Here is a 17,211-nt window from a genome sequence, read left to right as displayed (position 1 = left end):
CGAAATGTTAGCCTGCATGATTGGTTCAAATGGCTCTGATCACTATGGGACTCAACATCTGAGCTCATCAGTCCCCTAGAACCTAGAACTACTTAAACCTAACTAACCTAAGTACATCACACACATCCATGCCCGAGGCAGGATTCGAATATGCGACCGTAGCAGTCACGCGGTTCCGGACTGAAATGCCTAGCACCGCACGGCCACCACGGCCTAGCCTGCATGATCTGAATTTGAATTCATATGCAGAGCGAGGCGGTTCGTCGTGTCATTTGAAGTTCATACATATTCTCAACTAGCTGCTCGCGAATAACGTAAATTTTTAATGTCATTTTGTGTTAAATAACAAGTGTGGTATGTTACTTTGAAGAGGAAATCATGAAAACGACGAACTTACTACATGCGTTACCTATGTGACGTAATAATGAGAGTGCTAACATTTCTGGTATGTCAGTTATTGCAATAAATGCGAGCTTACAATCGTTAAGGACAGTCTTATCCGTGATGAGGTGTTCCCTGATATTTTTAGTATCGTGGTAGTACTTTACATCCTGAGTTATTGCGATACAGAGCAGTGTTTTCTAGTGGTGACTTGTTGGAACCATTTACAATAGTCAAACGGCTGTACCTAGGAGCGGTTAGAGGACCTGCTAGACAGCTGCATTATGTAGGTCGCATGGGAATCAGGTGAAATGCAATTCAGGTCGTTCGGATACTTTTGAGCACGACTGTACATAAAATCAGAAGTTAAATATCAAATGTTTTCACCAATAGCGAAATGCTGGAACCATAATTGACGATAGAATTGTTTTTGCCTGACTGTGATTCGAACCCAGCATCTAGCTCCGTCATTTTCTAGCCAGAAACAGACGATAAATAGCTATTGTTGGTTCACCAGTAGCGAGATGGGCGCATGTTTAGCCAGACATCAGGCGACGAAAAGTTCTGTGCTGAATGGAATTCAAACCCCGCACACGTGGTCATGAAGAAACTTTAACTATCAAATTCTTTTCCAGTAATAGCTAGGACTGCCATGTTTGTACTTTCAATGTTGTGATGGAAGATACTCTGCTGGCTAGAAGTTGAATCCACAACATGTCGTCGTTGGTGATCACAACGAACACAGCGTCAAACCCAAATCCGTTTTCACCAGTAGGGTGTAAGGAAACGTTTGATCTTGTAATGTTGTGATAAAACGCTCATCATTTTGCTGTGAGTTACAGCTGACAACGCACGAAGAAACATTGAAAATGCAACTCTTTTTCACCAGTAGTTCGGAGTGCACATGCTAGGGATTGAAATGAAATAATGAATATTTTGTGCTGATCAGGATTCGAAACCAGATAGGTGCCATTCGAGGACACCTAGAAGAGTTTGCAATCTTCGGGAACATAGTGAAATCGAATTCTAATCCCAGTCCAGCACCACAATTTTCAACGTCTCAGTTTCAAATAAAGTAAGACCCTTGTGAACTTACAAGGCAATTGGTTCATTAATATGAAATACGTTTTCTAGTTTACGACGGCTTGCTGGTGACGGAGTCACTGCCTTATGGGGTTGCTCCATCTGTTACAGCTCAAACGAATGACCAGTCGGCAGCGAAGGGATGTTATCTTTACTGCGGATTTTGAACTACGGAGCTTACTGGCGTTCTGCACTTCGCGTTACTAGGGGTGAAGGAGAGCTACTTGTGTGCGTTAAAAATCTACGCCCGACGTGAGATGTGAACCTACACGTTTTACACATCAATACAAGATAAATCCACCAGACCACAGAACCCCTGCCAAGCACATAATTATGAACTGCAGAGTATTCATTTTGATGTCGATGCAGATGTCAAGGGACGCGTAACAGGAAGGATGGCGGGATCTGGGAATGGATAGAAGTGTGCAGAAGTGCAAAATATAAGCGTCAAATGTTTGCAAAGTATTGCTTACTTAGACGTTCGTTTTATCTTAGGACCGAGAGATAAGGAAGGACTGTTCTCAGAACGAAGACGGGGTTATAGGGAAGGGGAGATCAACGAATACGGTTTCATAGGTAGTGAGAGGAATGATAGAGAGTAAAGACAGCAGTAATTAAAAGAGAAAATACAGCGTCATTGGAAACAGCTAGATTTGTTTACAAAGTTTTAGGGGAGTGTAATAGAAGGGCACTTGCGGCGATAGTGTCAGAGAGAGAGTATGTGGGAGAGAATAGAAGAGATATTAACAACGAGTCAACATAAATGTTTATATGTGTGTGAAATATTATGGGACTTAACTGCTTACACACTACTTAACCTAAATTATCCTAAGGATCAACATACACACCCATGCCCGTGGGAGGTCTCGAACCTCCGCCGGGACCAGCCACACAGTCCATGACTGCAGCGCCTCAGACCGCTCGGCTTATCCCACGCGGCAAGTAAACATGATATGAAATCGCTGGCGTATTGTGTGGAGGACGGTGAGTGTACTCATGGATGGAGGGGAAGAGAGAGACGTATCTGAAATAACAAAAACTACTGTGACAGAGTCCATCTACGCTGATTAGTTTGTAAGTATGTAGACAGGGTATAAATGAAATTATAATAGAATACTTAACAAACTGTATATTCAAACGAAACCCACTTGAATTAAAAGGGCAACTCAAAGGAAAGCTAACCCATATTGTATCTTTTCTGTTGCCACGCGATCTTCCAGTAGCTTCCAAAGAGGAAAAATGACGAAAAATAAGACATAACAAAACATTTTAAGAACTCTAATATTTTATCCGGAATCCTTCATTATTTTGTACTTCTATCACGTGTCTTGGCATAGAATGTATAAGCCGTCGGACGTAACAGCCTGAAGAAGCAACTTCCTCCCAGGCTTCCAGGACGTAGTCCCAAAGAGCGTCCGCAGTAGTTGGTTGGTTTCGTGGCCAGTTCTCTCTTAATGTTCTGGCGACCTCAGCTCACATGTTTTCCATGGAGTTAATATCAGCCGCCCGTGGCGGCCAGTCCATGACGTTGACGCCAATCGTGGATAACCGCTGCTGAACAAATGCAGACTTGTGAATGGGAGAATGGTCCTCTTCCAATGTGACGTCCCCTTCTGCGTGCAGCATTCGCACTGACGGAAGCATCACATTTTCCAATATGTGGGCATACTGCGAGCTGTCCAGATTTCCTTCTATCCTGTGAAGAATTCCTGCCCCTCTCGAAGAATTCCAAACCCAGAAGGTAACAGATAGCCGGTCACTTCTTCTCCTCGTGATTACATATTCGCGTCGATGGCGAGTCCCTTGCGGCCTGTAAGCGATTCGTGGACCGTCGTTATTGGTGGAAAATACCTTCTCATCAGTGAAAATGACGCTGTCCTATGACGCCCTCAGATGGAGCTCCGCAAATGCTAGCCGGTATAAAACGTTGTCTTCGCTGAGCTCTTGATTCATTGCGAATCCTCCTGCATGCAGTCCAGCGTTCCCTCAGCTTTCGGCGAATCGTGTCACTAGAGCCGGGGAAGTTGGTCTCCTGCCGCAACTGTTTCGCGTTCAGAAAGGGATTTTCTCTGCTCCTAGACACTAGGTCCTTGCCTTCCTGCTGTGAGATCACTCTATTCCTGCCTGAGCCAGGCGCCCTGTTGGTGGTGCCCCTTTCAAGGCAGATCCTCCACCATCTCGTTGCAGTGGTATGTGGTACGCCATACCGCCTGAGAGCTTCTCTGATGGAACATCCATCTTCCTCAATAATAGCGACGACCCTACCTCGGCCGGCTGGAGTGGCCGAGCTGTTCTAGGCTCTTCAGTCTGGAACCGCGCGACCGGTACGGTCGCAGGTTCGAATCCTGCGTCGGGCATGGATGTGTGTGTTGTCCTTAGGTTAGTTAGGTTCACGTAGTTCTAGGTTCTAGGGGACTGATGACCTCAGATGTTAAGTCCCATAATGCTCAGAGCCATTTGAACCATTTTTTGACTCTACCTCGAATAGACCTCTCCCAGTGAGCCATTACGGCAGACAGCCTGATGTGTATTTCTGCTTGCCGCTCTTATATGATTCCAGGAGAGGAGGTAAACATATTTCCGTCCAACGGAGCGGCAGAGGCAGAGGCATGCGGCGCAGCCGTGCCGGCTCGTCCCGGGCTGTTGGCCCACCAACGCCACCGCCAGCTCGCTCACTTCCGTCTCGCCTCGGCCAGCCTGGCTGGCCCGTAGCTCGCGAGCCGCGGCTAGTACAGACCCGGGCCGCATGGCCACGATCACCCCCTTGAAGGATCCAAAGTTTTACCTAACCAACCCAAGCCTGTAGTACAAACTAACGCAGCTACAGCTATTTTGCTATAACATGTGCAGGCACACCTACAGTTGACGATTTATTCAAATATTTGGCGAACAATACTTTCAAAAATACATTCATTTTAAACATAACTACTACAAAATATTTCACCTAGCTAGCAATAGCATGACGCAGGAAACTATACTTTCTTGTAAGCGCTGTGCATTAGATGTAGCCTTAAGAAAACCTGTATACAACCACGGCAACTGAGCAGAATGTAAACGTAAACAGGTTTGGCGGCAGCTTCTCCAAATAATAGTATATACATAGTATATACATAGTATAAGTATGGAAAAATTAAAAGAGTTGATAGATTCAAATACCTGGGGGAGTGGGTCCAGGCCAATGGACTGGATAACACAACAAATAAAGAAAGAATAAAAAAGTTGGAATTTGCATATAAATTAACACAAAACTACTACAATAAGAAATCAATATCCATACAAGCAAAGATTAAACATTATAATTCAGTTATTAGGACACAAGCAACATATGGATCAGAGTGCCTAACATTGAATAAGAAAGGCGAATTAAGAGAACTAGAAAAAAGATAGAGAAAAATATTAAGAAAAATTCTACGTCCTGAGAAAAACAAGGAAAACAGGTGGATTAAAAGGAGAAATGAAGACCTATACAAAAATACAGAAAAGATCACAGATACAATGAGGAAGAGGCGGCTAAAATTTTATGGACATTTAAAAAGAATGGAAGAAACACGAATTACAAAGAAAATTTTTAATTACGTTAGTAAGCTGAAAAACACCGTAGGATGGATAGAAGCAGTAAAGAAAGACGCCAACAAAATAGGTGCTACAGAAGAAATAATACGTGACAGGAATAACTTTAGGCTACTTATAGAAAACGCAAACTATGAAGGAGATGCGCCAAAACCTCGACCCAAGAGAGTGTGGACACATGAGCAGAGACGAGCAGTTGGCGAAAAAATGAAGAAGTACTGGGAAGAACGGAAGAAAAAGAAACACCATAAGTCTTAAGTTGTATGCGGTCCATAGCTGGCCAAATTCATAATTAAAAAAAAATAGTATATAATACACGTTTTGTGCACTTATAACATGTTCTCAGTGTCTCCGAAATAATACGTGCTGCACGACGGAAATTACTTTCTGCTGAGGCACTTCTCAATGATACACGACTACTAGAGAACATTGCTCTTTACGGCAGTCAATCCACTTGTATATTAACATCATGATATCGCAGACATTAGGCAGCATGTTACTAGGGATGAGTAAGGCCTTAAGGTTTGCAACTAAACGTGCTACTCGTAGCTACTACTGAATATGAAGTTGATTATTAACGTGCCTTCATAACCATGTGTGCGGCGTTCGACTCTCAGTCAGCATAGACATTTTCGTCAGCTTATCTCTAGTTAAACGTGTGCACATCTGGTTGATGGTGAACCAACATTGGACATTTCTCGTCTGTACCTGGTTAGACAACGGCGGCGGTAGGCGCCGGTTTCGAATCCCGGTCATTTAAGGTTCCAACCCCACTACTGGTGACAAACTGTGATATCTACATTCTGATTTTACGTACTTATTCAACAATCCGATTAGGTGCTGGGTTCGCATACTCCTCCCGAGCATTACATAATGGCATTTCAATTTTAAACATGTGCATCCTTTATTCCTTGACAATGCAACATTATACAACGTCTTTCGAGGTTAATTATCAAGAAGGTAATTGTCACGTTAGGGTTACTGCTTTCGTACAAACATGATCGTCATTTACGTTCAACTTGATAATTGATAACTGATACTGTTGCAAATGTCAATATTTGACGTCTCTTTCTGCCTAGTGATCGAGTCTCGATAAGGCACAAAGCTTTGCTTGGTTAACAATGGCTATACGTTCTCGGTTTGCATCCAGATCCAGAACGAAGACGTTGGTCATGTCATTTAAAGTACAACTTCATGTACAAGTAACTGTTGATGAGTAATGTGAACAATAATATTACTTGTGATTCGCTGTTAATGTTGGGATTTCCGTAGAGTGGTTGCCGCCGTTAATCACATTTTCTTTTAACTGCTTTGTATGACATAAAGTTGATGCGAAACCACTCCCCGTTGAACGTTGAACGACATTCAGCATGTGTTGGGTAAACCTGTCAGACAGCAAAGAACTTGTTTCCAATTGCCATATAACTTTAGAAATCCATATACTGTCTCAAATATTTAATTGTGCCGAAGGATTACTGAACGATTTATGTGACAAAACTAGTTGTCCCATAACATTTGAAATGTCACTTATTGTAATTAAGTTTATTTTACAAACGTTAAGGACTGTCAGATCTCTTCTGTACTATCGTGGTTTTACTTTACATCTGGATGGACTGTCATTAAGACTGGTATTCTCTAGTAGTCTCTAGCGGTACCCATTGTGTATCTTACAACGACTGTACTGTGGAGGGTTGCGACACTGTGCAACGCAGATATGCTATGTTGATTGCATACATTCAGGTGAAGCCTACACGTTGGAATTCAGGAGTGATCCACTTTTTTGCTGTCGAGTGTACATTAGTCATTATAAAATTTTTACTAATCATTTTGGTCAGTTTCGCTTTCGCTGTTTCTATTAATTTCGTGTGTTTAATGGTTCAAATGGCTCTGAGCACTATGTGACTCAACTGCTGTGGTTATCAGTCCCCTAGAACTTAGAACTACTTAAACCTAACTAACCTAAGGACATCACACACACCCATGCCCGAGGCAGGATTCGAACCTGCTACCGTAGCAGCAGCGCGGCTCCGGACTGGAGCGCCTAGAACCGCACGGCCACCGCGGCCGGCTGTGTGTTTAATGTTATGATATATTTCACAGTAGCAAGTTGTTTGCTTTCAACCAAATACAACATTGTACCTCATTGTTTGTTAGGAAAAACCTTCACTTGTAATTATGTGGTGTTATCTTTAACATGGCATCACCTTTACATGTTTGCTATGTACTGCTTGATCTATTTTGGATCGTTAGCTTCTTATTCTATGTGAATAACCGTTCTACCGACAACGCTCTGTACAATTACTAGACTGCTGATAATTTTACTGACTATAGTTGCTCTGAAAGAACTTATAAGCGTTTAGATCGTAAACCTGCCTGTAAGTGCGATGTTTATAACTTTACACTAACTAAACAAATTGGGTGACCTGTAACGTTTTATATTTCATCGTTTAGGGTAAGCTAGAAAATGTTTTATGAGCTAAACCAATAGCACTATGCAAAATAAGTGATAGTTGAACGATTTCACCATGAGTTTGAACGATTATGTAGCAGCTGATTTTCCTCTTCTATACGCACACAGGAACTTCAATCTTAGTTTAAAACACTAATTATAGCTTCTAGTGGTTCTGTCAGTGCAATTGTGGGATGCACCCTCAACCATGTCTCCTTCTCATGATCCAGTGTTATCGACCTCCTTGTGCCTTCTGCACTCGTCGATTCCTATGTCATTGTCCTGAAGACGATCCACAACGCAACCACTGCCCACCTGCAATACCAAACACAGCCCCCGCGGCTCGTTGGAACGATAATACGGCCTCGCTACGATCAATGTCAACGGCTTTACTTGTGCTGTCACAACCTGTATGCTGCAAGATACATTACGAGCTGAGGAACTGGATGTCGTTTTCCTCAAAGAAGTCCGTTCAGGACTTTCAAATGGCTCAAATGGCTCTGAGTCTGGTTCAGGACTTTGTCTTCATATTTACGGATATGAGGCCTACGCCATGCCTTCAGATGTGGGCGGGGAACGTACGGCTATACTGCTCAGTGAAGGGATTATGGCAATTTGTGTACACTATTTACTGTTGGCCCACGGGGTCAGATTCACGGTTGGTACCGTTCGTCTGGTGAACCTGTATGCTCCTTCCCAAACCGACGGAAGGAGAGTGCCTCACACCTTTTATGCCGAAGTCATAGCACTGCTCTTCCAGGGCAAAGCCGACCACTTGGTAATAGGCGGACATTTCAATAGTGTGCTCAGGCCATCCGATCAGATGCCGCGCTATAGTACCTGCCCGTAACTTCAGACGCTCATAAATGGCTTTGCTTTGTTGGACTCATGGGTCAGACAACATGACGATTCAAAGGCATACGCCTACTTTATTTGTCATTCCGCGATCCGTTTGTATCGCGTTTCCGTCATACGCGACCTGCGATCGACAGTTGCCGACGCTGAGATGTGGCCGGCAGCGTTCACGGGCCACCTAGCTTATGTGCGTACTCTCACCCTCTCCCGCCGTCTCGTCCGTCGAAGTAGGGGTCCGTGGCGCCTAAATGTGTCTCTTCCTGATGAGGTAAATTGCAGACGAGGAGTTCACGTGGAGCAGATGCCAATGGCGATTATCGCCCATGGTTACACACTTCAGTGGTGGTTACAGTGTGTCAAGTCCGCTTTGTGGCAAACATTACCCGGTAATGGACAAGATAAAGCGCACTGGTGTACCGCGACTACTGATTCCTACTACACTGCGCTCCGTAAACTGCCCGTGCTACCGCCGTCTCCAGAACGACAACCAGCAGAACTCTACGTCAAAGAACAATTGCTGCGTATCACCGCGGTATGTCTTGCGGGTGTGAGGGTCCAGGAGAGGACAACTCATGATGTAAGTGGAGAACAACCTTCCCTTCAAGACATGAGCAGACGCAAGAGGCATCTTATTACTGAGGTCGAGACGGAGTATGGAGGACGAGCTGAAACGGAAATGATCTTCCGAGCATTCACACAGTAAAATACACTTTTTCCCGAGCGAGAGTACAACATTGATACAGGAGTCAGGAAAGTCCTATCCGAACTACCTGTCTCTCGGAACCCACAATATGATGCTACGCTCTTGTCAGAGGTCATGTCACACGGTGCTCCCAAAAACACCCCACGCCCCGACGGACTCCGTGTTCAATTTTACAAAACGTTTTTTGATGTTATGTGCCCAAAGTGGACCAGGACGTACTGACAACTCCTGAACCCCGATTTTCAAGTATCATTTGAATTCACTGAGGGCCTCTTGATTCCGGTGCCCAAACCTGTAGGAGGCTACCACACACTTGATTTTCGACCATTGATAGTGCTAAACACCGACTACAAACTGTTGACAAGCATCCTCCGTGAGAGGATCAAATCCACAGTAATGGTGGCGAATGACACTGACCAAACCTGGTTCGGAGGCAACGCTAGTGCGTTTAAAAACTCCAAGTGTGGTGGCGCTAATGTAAACGTGCCGTCTCCACGCTGTATTTTGACCATGCTTTCGATCACGTCGATCATGGTTTCCTGATTGCAGTTAGGGAACATATCGGTATCTCGAGCGTGACAACATCTGTTGGGCTTCGTTTGACCCATGGGGCGATCACGAGGATTGTGGTAAACGGCTATCGGTCCGCCTCCACCCGAGCCAACAGGTCCGTCAGACAGGGCTGTCCTCTTTTGCCATGTTATTCGCCATTGCCCTCGAACCCGCTCTTCATGGACTGCGGTGTCTCTTGGAAGGTGTTATCCTACGCTCCGTAACCTTTCGTTGTAGCGCCTACGCCGATGATATGATGTTCTTAGCACGGGCTGGTGAGGAAATATGAACGGCGCTTTCCTGGCTCCAACAGAGCGGGACGTTGACAGGAAGTCTAATCAACCCACAGAAATCAAGTTACATGGAGGTGGGACGCGGAATGCCTGCGGAACTGGATGTACCCCTGACAAAGATCCCAATGCTAAAATATTTAGAGAAATCGTTCCATCGACAAATACAACGTACGACGGCCTTTACGAATCTTGAGGTCTTACGACTCCACACACAGACTCGCCTCAACAAATTTTGATAATTGGACATTTTGCTACGAAGTAAATACGTCAATGTGTACGTGGCTTCTCAACATTGTGCCCACATATTACCGATTACAGATACGATGGATTTCAGGATACAGGCAATGTTCGGACACGTGGTGCACAGTGGTGCAGCTTTCAACATCCGTTTTGTTACTCTTACTTTACCGTTCCACAAAGAAGATCCTGGACATACTCGACTCTGGCTTTCACCAACAGATAGTCTTCCTGGCATCCTGATAGCAGAGATGGCCCCACACACGCTGTGCCCACCGGTACCTGTCGGACGTTTGTCGTCCTCGTTACCGCATATTAGTTTGTCGTAGAACACAGTTATATATTGGGACTTATACCGGATACACCGAATTCGACAACAAATATTTATTATACCGTTCTCCAACGTTCGTTTCCGGCTAACGACATTGCACGACACCACCCCACGATCAACTGGACGACGGTCTGGTGAGCCATTCACGCGCCTTTCCTGTCCACGCGGTCGATATGGTCACTAACGAGAAATTTCCTACCTGACGATGGCTACATGCCATTCACCTAGTTGACGATCCCATGTGCCCTCGTTGCGCAATGATAGAGACGGACGAACAAAGACTGAACTGTGACCTGGAACGTGAGTGCTGGAAACTGATCCGCCAGATACCGCCTTTGCTCCTATGCTGCACCTCTGTTTCGATTGTGGCCCTAGACTTCTTTCATCCCGACGCCGTCTATTTCCCGGTAACCGAGATGAATACGGTCAGCTGGGTAAAAGAAATGTCGATTCATTACATGTAACCTGACGGCAAAAAGGAAGCCTTCGATTTAAGGCCATACATGTAAATGTAGACCGGTCGCCGGGTGCAAGTCTTTCGATTTGACGCCACTTATGCGACTTGAGCGTCTGTGGGGATGAAATGACGATGAATAGGACAACACAACACCCAGTCCCTGAGCGGAGAAAATCTCCGACCCACTCAAGAATCGAACCCGGGCATTCTGTTGCGCTGCCCATTCAGCTTCCGGCGGCCGACGGCCATACATGGTAGACTAGTGCATGGTCTTAACGAACAGAACGCAGAACCGCCACATTTTTGCTAACTATTTGGTGTCGTCATTCATGCTCCCACCGCCCAGCCTAGGTGTTCCGGGTACGAGAAGAGGTTGACTTGCAGACGTGATGTTAACACGATCCCCATACTGTAACAGCTGACTGTGTGCGGCTTACTGGCCGCCCACTTCGGTAAGATGATCCCATCGGCCAACGTGGCACGTTTTAGTTCACATTATAGTCATAATGTTTGGCGTATGGCTCCCATATATTTTTTGATTTAAAAACAAAAAAGAAACTTGAGACAGCTCACTACGGTGATAGGAGGAGGAGGAGGGGGCGTGATCACGGGCAGGCCTCGGATTTCGACCCCTGCCCGACTTGCCTCCTTCAGCCTGTCGTTGGTCATTAAAAATAAAAAAAAATAAATAAAAGAAAATTATAATTAAATAAATAAACTTGGCAGCCTGCGACGCTCGTGGCGTGTCGACGCCGCATGTGGCGAATTCTGGAAGTGTTTATAGAAAATCAAAAAAACTAAGTGGTAGATTGCTCGCCTGCACCGTGGGCGGCCGGGATTCGATTCTCGGCTGATGCGTTTGTTTTTATTTTACTGTTCTGGTTTCGTATACAAGAAGCAGAATAATGGCAGTTATCATTTCTGTCACCAAACAAACAAAACATGTTTTACTCATTTACTGCTCATGGAATTACAGAGAGTTTGCTTCAAGTTTTTTGCCAAATCACTTCTTTCGGGCAAAAATTATAAAAGAAATTAATAAATAAAAAAAATAGAAAAATACAGAAAAATTGTGGATAGAGCATCTACCTGGTAAAAAATAGGTCAGTAGAACACTCTCCCACTAAAACGTGGCGTAATCTGCTAACTAGTATGCGACTACGTAGTGTGAACGTTTGGTTTGTGCCTTGGATATTCATTTTATTTTTGTTCATTACTCCGTCAATTCATTTAGTCAATGGAGAACAAAGAATTAATAGAATGAACAGTTAACGTTTCTTATTAAAATACTTTCGGCTCTCAAAAGGGCTCATCATAGGTACTTCTTTACTACTTCATAAAAAAAGGAAATAACAAGAAAAGCTCTTAAGGCGATCTCTTACGTATAGTCCGTAATATGGTTTCGAGTGCCGGTCTAGCAAAAATTTTTACTGTCATCTTTACAGTATAGAGTTGAAGGTGGTTCACATTCGCAACTGTGACTACATATCCTCAGCTGATTGACCTCGCTGCTCTCCGATTCCTTGCCCAGGCTGTTCCAGCTCGACAATTGTGCTCACTCTCCCCCACTCTTTCCTTCAGGCCGCTGAATTTTCCTTTCTGTCGACTTTCTTATTGGCGGGCTCAGTTTTTAATGTCACTCAATGAAAGATCAGTGCTGGCTAAACACACTTGCTACTCTTTACGCTGTGTGGCAACTCTCTTAATCTTGCGAGTCGAAAACTTCCTGCGCCAAGACTGGTGTTTAACATTTTTGTGGCGGTGTTCGTAGCGACAAACAATTCACTGTGGAAACGGCTTACGAAGTCACCGCCACACTTTTAATAGCGGGCCGACCGGTTCGCTGGAACAGTGAACAGAAAGATGAAAACCCAAACACTCTGATTAAATAAAAGTCGGTACTTATCTTTATTATAGAAGATACAGAAACACCGCAGTGAACTCCGTGTCTACAGAGATCTGTCTAGTTCGAGTCGGAGCGGCTAGGTCAGCGTCGGCTGACGACAAACAACAACTCTGCTGCGATGAACACACAACTGACTAGCAAGTACACAATGCGGTGGCGAGTATACAACTGAGCGGCGAATACAGAACTGTCCTAGCGCTCACGACTCCAGCGGTTAAAGAAGCCAGAAGCCAGCGGTGGCGCGCGCAGACTTGCGGCGATTTCCTGTATCGCTGGCGCTGCTTATGCGGACGGCGTCCGGACTTTGATGTTGCCAACCTTTTGGCAGCGGGCTCGGGTGGCATTACTGGCTAGGATATAACACTCCTCCCCCCCAAATCGCCGCACCGTCGTTGAAGAATGACGTGGCGAGCGTCGACGGCGGGGGAGGGGTCTGGCCGCAGGCGTAGCGGACGAGACCGGGGCGGAGACTGTTGTCGGTGGCAGTCCCCGGTCCGCACTCCAGCATTGGCTGCGCGGGGCCCCGGGAAACACCGACTGAAAACCGAGGTCAGGGTGCACGCCTGTGACCATGGGCGCAGCTTCTGGTACTGGACGCGACGAGGCGTCGGGACCCACGAAGAGAGGCAGCGTCTCCTGACGCTGCGTCGACGGCTGCTGAGTGGGCGCCGGACAAGGCGCTGCGGGGTCAGACTCCTTGGGGGTGCCGAAGGAAAGCGGCTGCAGGACAGGCTGCACAGCCACCGCTTGGGAAGGCGGCCCGGCTGAGGGGTCGACGTCCATCAGCTCTGAAGGCGGTGGCGACTGAAGAGGGACCACAGGCGCCGGAGCGACCACCCGGGGCGCTCCCGGATGAAGCTGCGCGGGAGGCATCAACGGGACGGGCTGTCGGCGTGGTAGCGGCGACGGCTGCTGCTGCTGCCCTGGGGGCGGTAGCGAAGTCGGAAGGCGCGGCTGGAACCCGCCGCGGACCAAATCTGTGGACAAACAACGAGCGGCAGAATCCGGGCGGCCAGCGCGGCGCAACTGGTTCTGATGCCTCCTGTGCACCCCAGTAGAACCTTGAACAGTATAAAAACCGCGACCCTGGACACTTATCACGGTACCACGTTCACAACGACGGCGACCGTGATAAACTCTGAAAAAAAACGGCGTCGTTGCGCTGAAAACGCGTGCGATGCTCAGAAGCGGCGGGTCGATCCGGGGGGTGCAACAACCGTAGTAGGGTGCGATGACGACGGCCGTGGAGATGCTCCGCAGGCGAAGGGCCGTCGCGTGGCGTGGTCCGGTACGACGACAGGAACGTGATGAGGGCCTGCTGACGAGAGTGCGTAGCACGAAGGCGGTCCATATGATCCTTGAATGTGCGTACAAAACGTTCCGCTCCACCATTCGATTGAGGGTGGAACGGCGGAGTAAGAACATGGCGAATGCCATTGGCAGAACAAAAACTTTCAAATTCAGCAGAGGTAAATTGTGGATCATTGTCAGACACTAAAACTTCTGGAAGACCCTCAATACAAAAAATTGAAGTCAACGCCTGTATAGTTTGTGCAGACGTTGTAGACTGCATGGGCACAACAACCGGAAAATTACTAAATGCATCTATCACGATGAGCCAACGAGAATTCCAATATGGACCAGCGAAATCAATATGTACTCGCTGCCAAGGACCGGCAGGGCGTGCCCACTCAAAATAGCGTTGAGGCGGAGCAGCTTGGTGTTCGGCACACGTCGAACAATCTGTAGACATCTGCGTAATCTGCTTATCAATGCCGATCCATGTACAATGACGGCGGGCAAGCTGCTTGGTGCGGACCACTCCCCAATGACCTTGATGCAACAAGTCGAGGACCTTGGATTGGAGCACTTGGGGAACCACTACACGAAGCTGGTCATTCTCGGTGCGTAACAGCAAAACTCCGTGCGAAACAGACAACAGATGACGTTGCGGATAATAGCGACGAACCACAGGATCCGATATGTCCTTTGCCTTGGACGGCCAACCACGTTGAACAAAACGTAATAGTAAACTCAGATGAGGATCCGTAGCTGTCTCACGTGCCACTTGACGATAATCAATCGGAAAATCCTGGAGGGATTGTAGCTCATCGGCGTCAATCTGATGGCAAGAGTCGTCAGAGGAATCGAAGACATCATCCACAGCAATCGGCAATCTAGAAAGCGCGTCAGCGTTTGCATGCTGAGCTGTAGGGCGATACAGTATCTCATACTGGTAATGTGATAACAAAAGAGCCCAACGTTGTAGTCTCTGAGCTGTCCGCTGAGGAACTGGTTTAGACGGATGAAACAGTGACGTCAGGGGCTTGTGATCTGTTACTAAATAGAATGGTCTACCATAGAGGTAGTGATGGAATTTTGTGACACCGAACACAATAGCCAACGCTTCCTTGTCCAATTGGCTATAATTACACTGAGCTTTGTTTAGCAATTTAGATGCGAACGCAATAGTACTTTCGGTGTTACCGACTCGGTGAGACAACACAGCACCGAGGCCGAAAGAAGACGCATCACAAGCTAACACCAGAGGCTTGTTAGGGTCGTAATGGACCAGACAACGATCATTCAATAAAGTCTCTTTAAGCTGCTGAAAGGCTGATTGGCAATCAGCTGACCACACAAACGGAACATTCTTACGGCGGAGACGATGCAACGGTGCAGCAATCTGTGATGCATTAGGTATAAACCTAATATAATATGTCAATTTGCCAAGAACTGCTTGCAATTCCTGCTGATTGCGAGGGGCGGGCAAATCACGAATAGCTGCTAAATGTGACTGGGAGGGATGAATGCCTTGAGCATTAATAACATGTCCCAGATACTCCATCTCCGTAAGGGAAAATGAACATTTATCGATGTTGCAACGTAGGCATGCCTGAGACAACACTTTAAACAAACACTCCAAATTACGGAAATGTTCAGCAGGCGTCCGACCGGACACAACAATATCGTCGAAATAGTTGCAACACGATGGCACATTAGCCAGAAGTTGTGACAAAAAACGCTGAAAAACAGCTGGAGCTGACGCACAACCGAAAGGCAAACGCAGAAAACGTAACAACCCCAACGACGTGTTTATGACAAAATACTGTTGTGATTGCTCGTCGAGGGGCAATTGCAAATATGCTTCACGGAGATCAATTTTGGAAAAGAAACGAGCTTCCCCTAACTTATCCATCAGCTCGTCCGGTCTAGGCAAAGGAAAAGAATCAATGACAGTCGGAGGATTAACTGTCGACTTAAAATCAGCACACAAACGTAACTTGCCAGACGGTTTCTTTATAATAACTAAGGGAGAAGCCCACTGGCTCGCTGAAACAGATTGAATAACACCGTTGTTTTGCCAACGACGAAGTTCATCTTCTACAGGTGCCCGGAGGGCGTGAGGCACTGGACGAGCACGACAAAATCGAGGCTGAGCATTATCTTTTAACGTAATATGAGCGGCAAAGTTCGCAGCACAACCTAGTTCGTCTTTAAATATGTCACTGTATCGTTTACACAAATCGGTTATGCTGTCTTGAGGAACAACAACAGAATTAATTTGCAACACATTGTCTTGGATAGACAGGCCAAACAAGTCAAAACAGTCTAATCCGAAAATGTTTACACTGTCTGTAGCGCGGAGCACTGTGAATGAAACTGTTTTTGTATTGCCACGGAATGGGGCTGGCACGCTACATACACCTAACACAGGAATTTGTTCTCCACTATAAGTAGCCAAAGAATGTTTTGCCGCTGAAAGTTAAGGGCGGCCGATAGCCGCATACGTAGCACTATTTATGAGAGTCACAGACGCTCCAGTGTCTAATTGAAAATTGAAGGTCTGATCCTGGATGCGTAGCTTCACAAATAGTTTATTACACTGTCTCTGGATCGGTGCAGTGGAGGCGGAAGACACAAAATCAGCGCGTTTAGCGCGTGTTCGCTGCTTACGACAACTCGTGGGTTGGGCGGGTGGAACAACAACTCCCGCTTCACTTGCAGTCTGTACATTACGTTTTACAGCGTTTGAATTACGCTTGGGTCGCATAGCAGAGGGCTGGGTGGGTGGCTTATTGCGAACAAGTTGATTACCCACACGAACCGTGGAAGAGTCTTTAAACGCGACCTTCTGGGCGGGCTGGCTTTGAAGAACATGAATATCCATGGGCTGGGCAGCACTAGAATTATTCTTGCGTTTACGCAAACAAACAGTCTGGATGTGTCCTTTCCTTTGACAAAAGTGACAAACCGCGTTTCTTAACGGGCAACGTTCACGAGGATGAGCAAGAACACACTTAGGGCAAGACTTAACTCTATCATTTTGCACACGCGGCTGACGAATGTGTTTAACATGACGCGGCCGGCTAGAGTTTACAGTCTGACTCTGC

At 46.3% G+C, this 17,211-nt stretch overlaps 1 protein-coding gene across 1 annotated transcript in view; it reads right to left on the bottom strand.

Moving 5' to 3' along the window:
- The window catches only part of LOC126416870 (proline-rich protein HaeIII subfamily 1-like), a 64,351-nt gene extending 47,363 nt beyond the window's left edge, over nt 1-16,988 (bottom strand). The window contains exons 1-2 of the mRNA XM_050084754.1: nt 16,859-16,988; nt 13,356-13,794 (exon numbers count right to left, since the gene is read on the bottom strand). Coding sequence (XP_049940711.1) covers nt 13,356-13,794; nt 16,859-16,988 — 569 coding nt within the window. The remainder of the gene's footprint in view (nt 1-13,355; nt 13,795-16,858) is intronic.
- Between the last annotated feature and the right edge of the window lie 223 nt (nt 16,989-17,211).

This window comes from Schistocerca serialis, chromosome 8 (genome assembly GCF_023864345.2).
Source record: "Schistocerca serialis cubense isolate TAMUIC-IGC-003099 chromosome 8, iqSchSeri2.2, whole genome shotgun sequence".
Classification (NCBI taxonomy): Eukaryota; Metazoa; Arthropoda; class Insecta; order Orthoptera; family Acrididae; genus Schistocerca; species Schistocerca serialis.
This window is presented reverse-complemented; position numbering and strand designations above follow the sequence as displayed.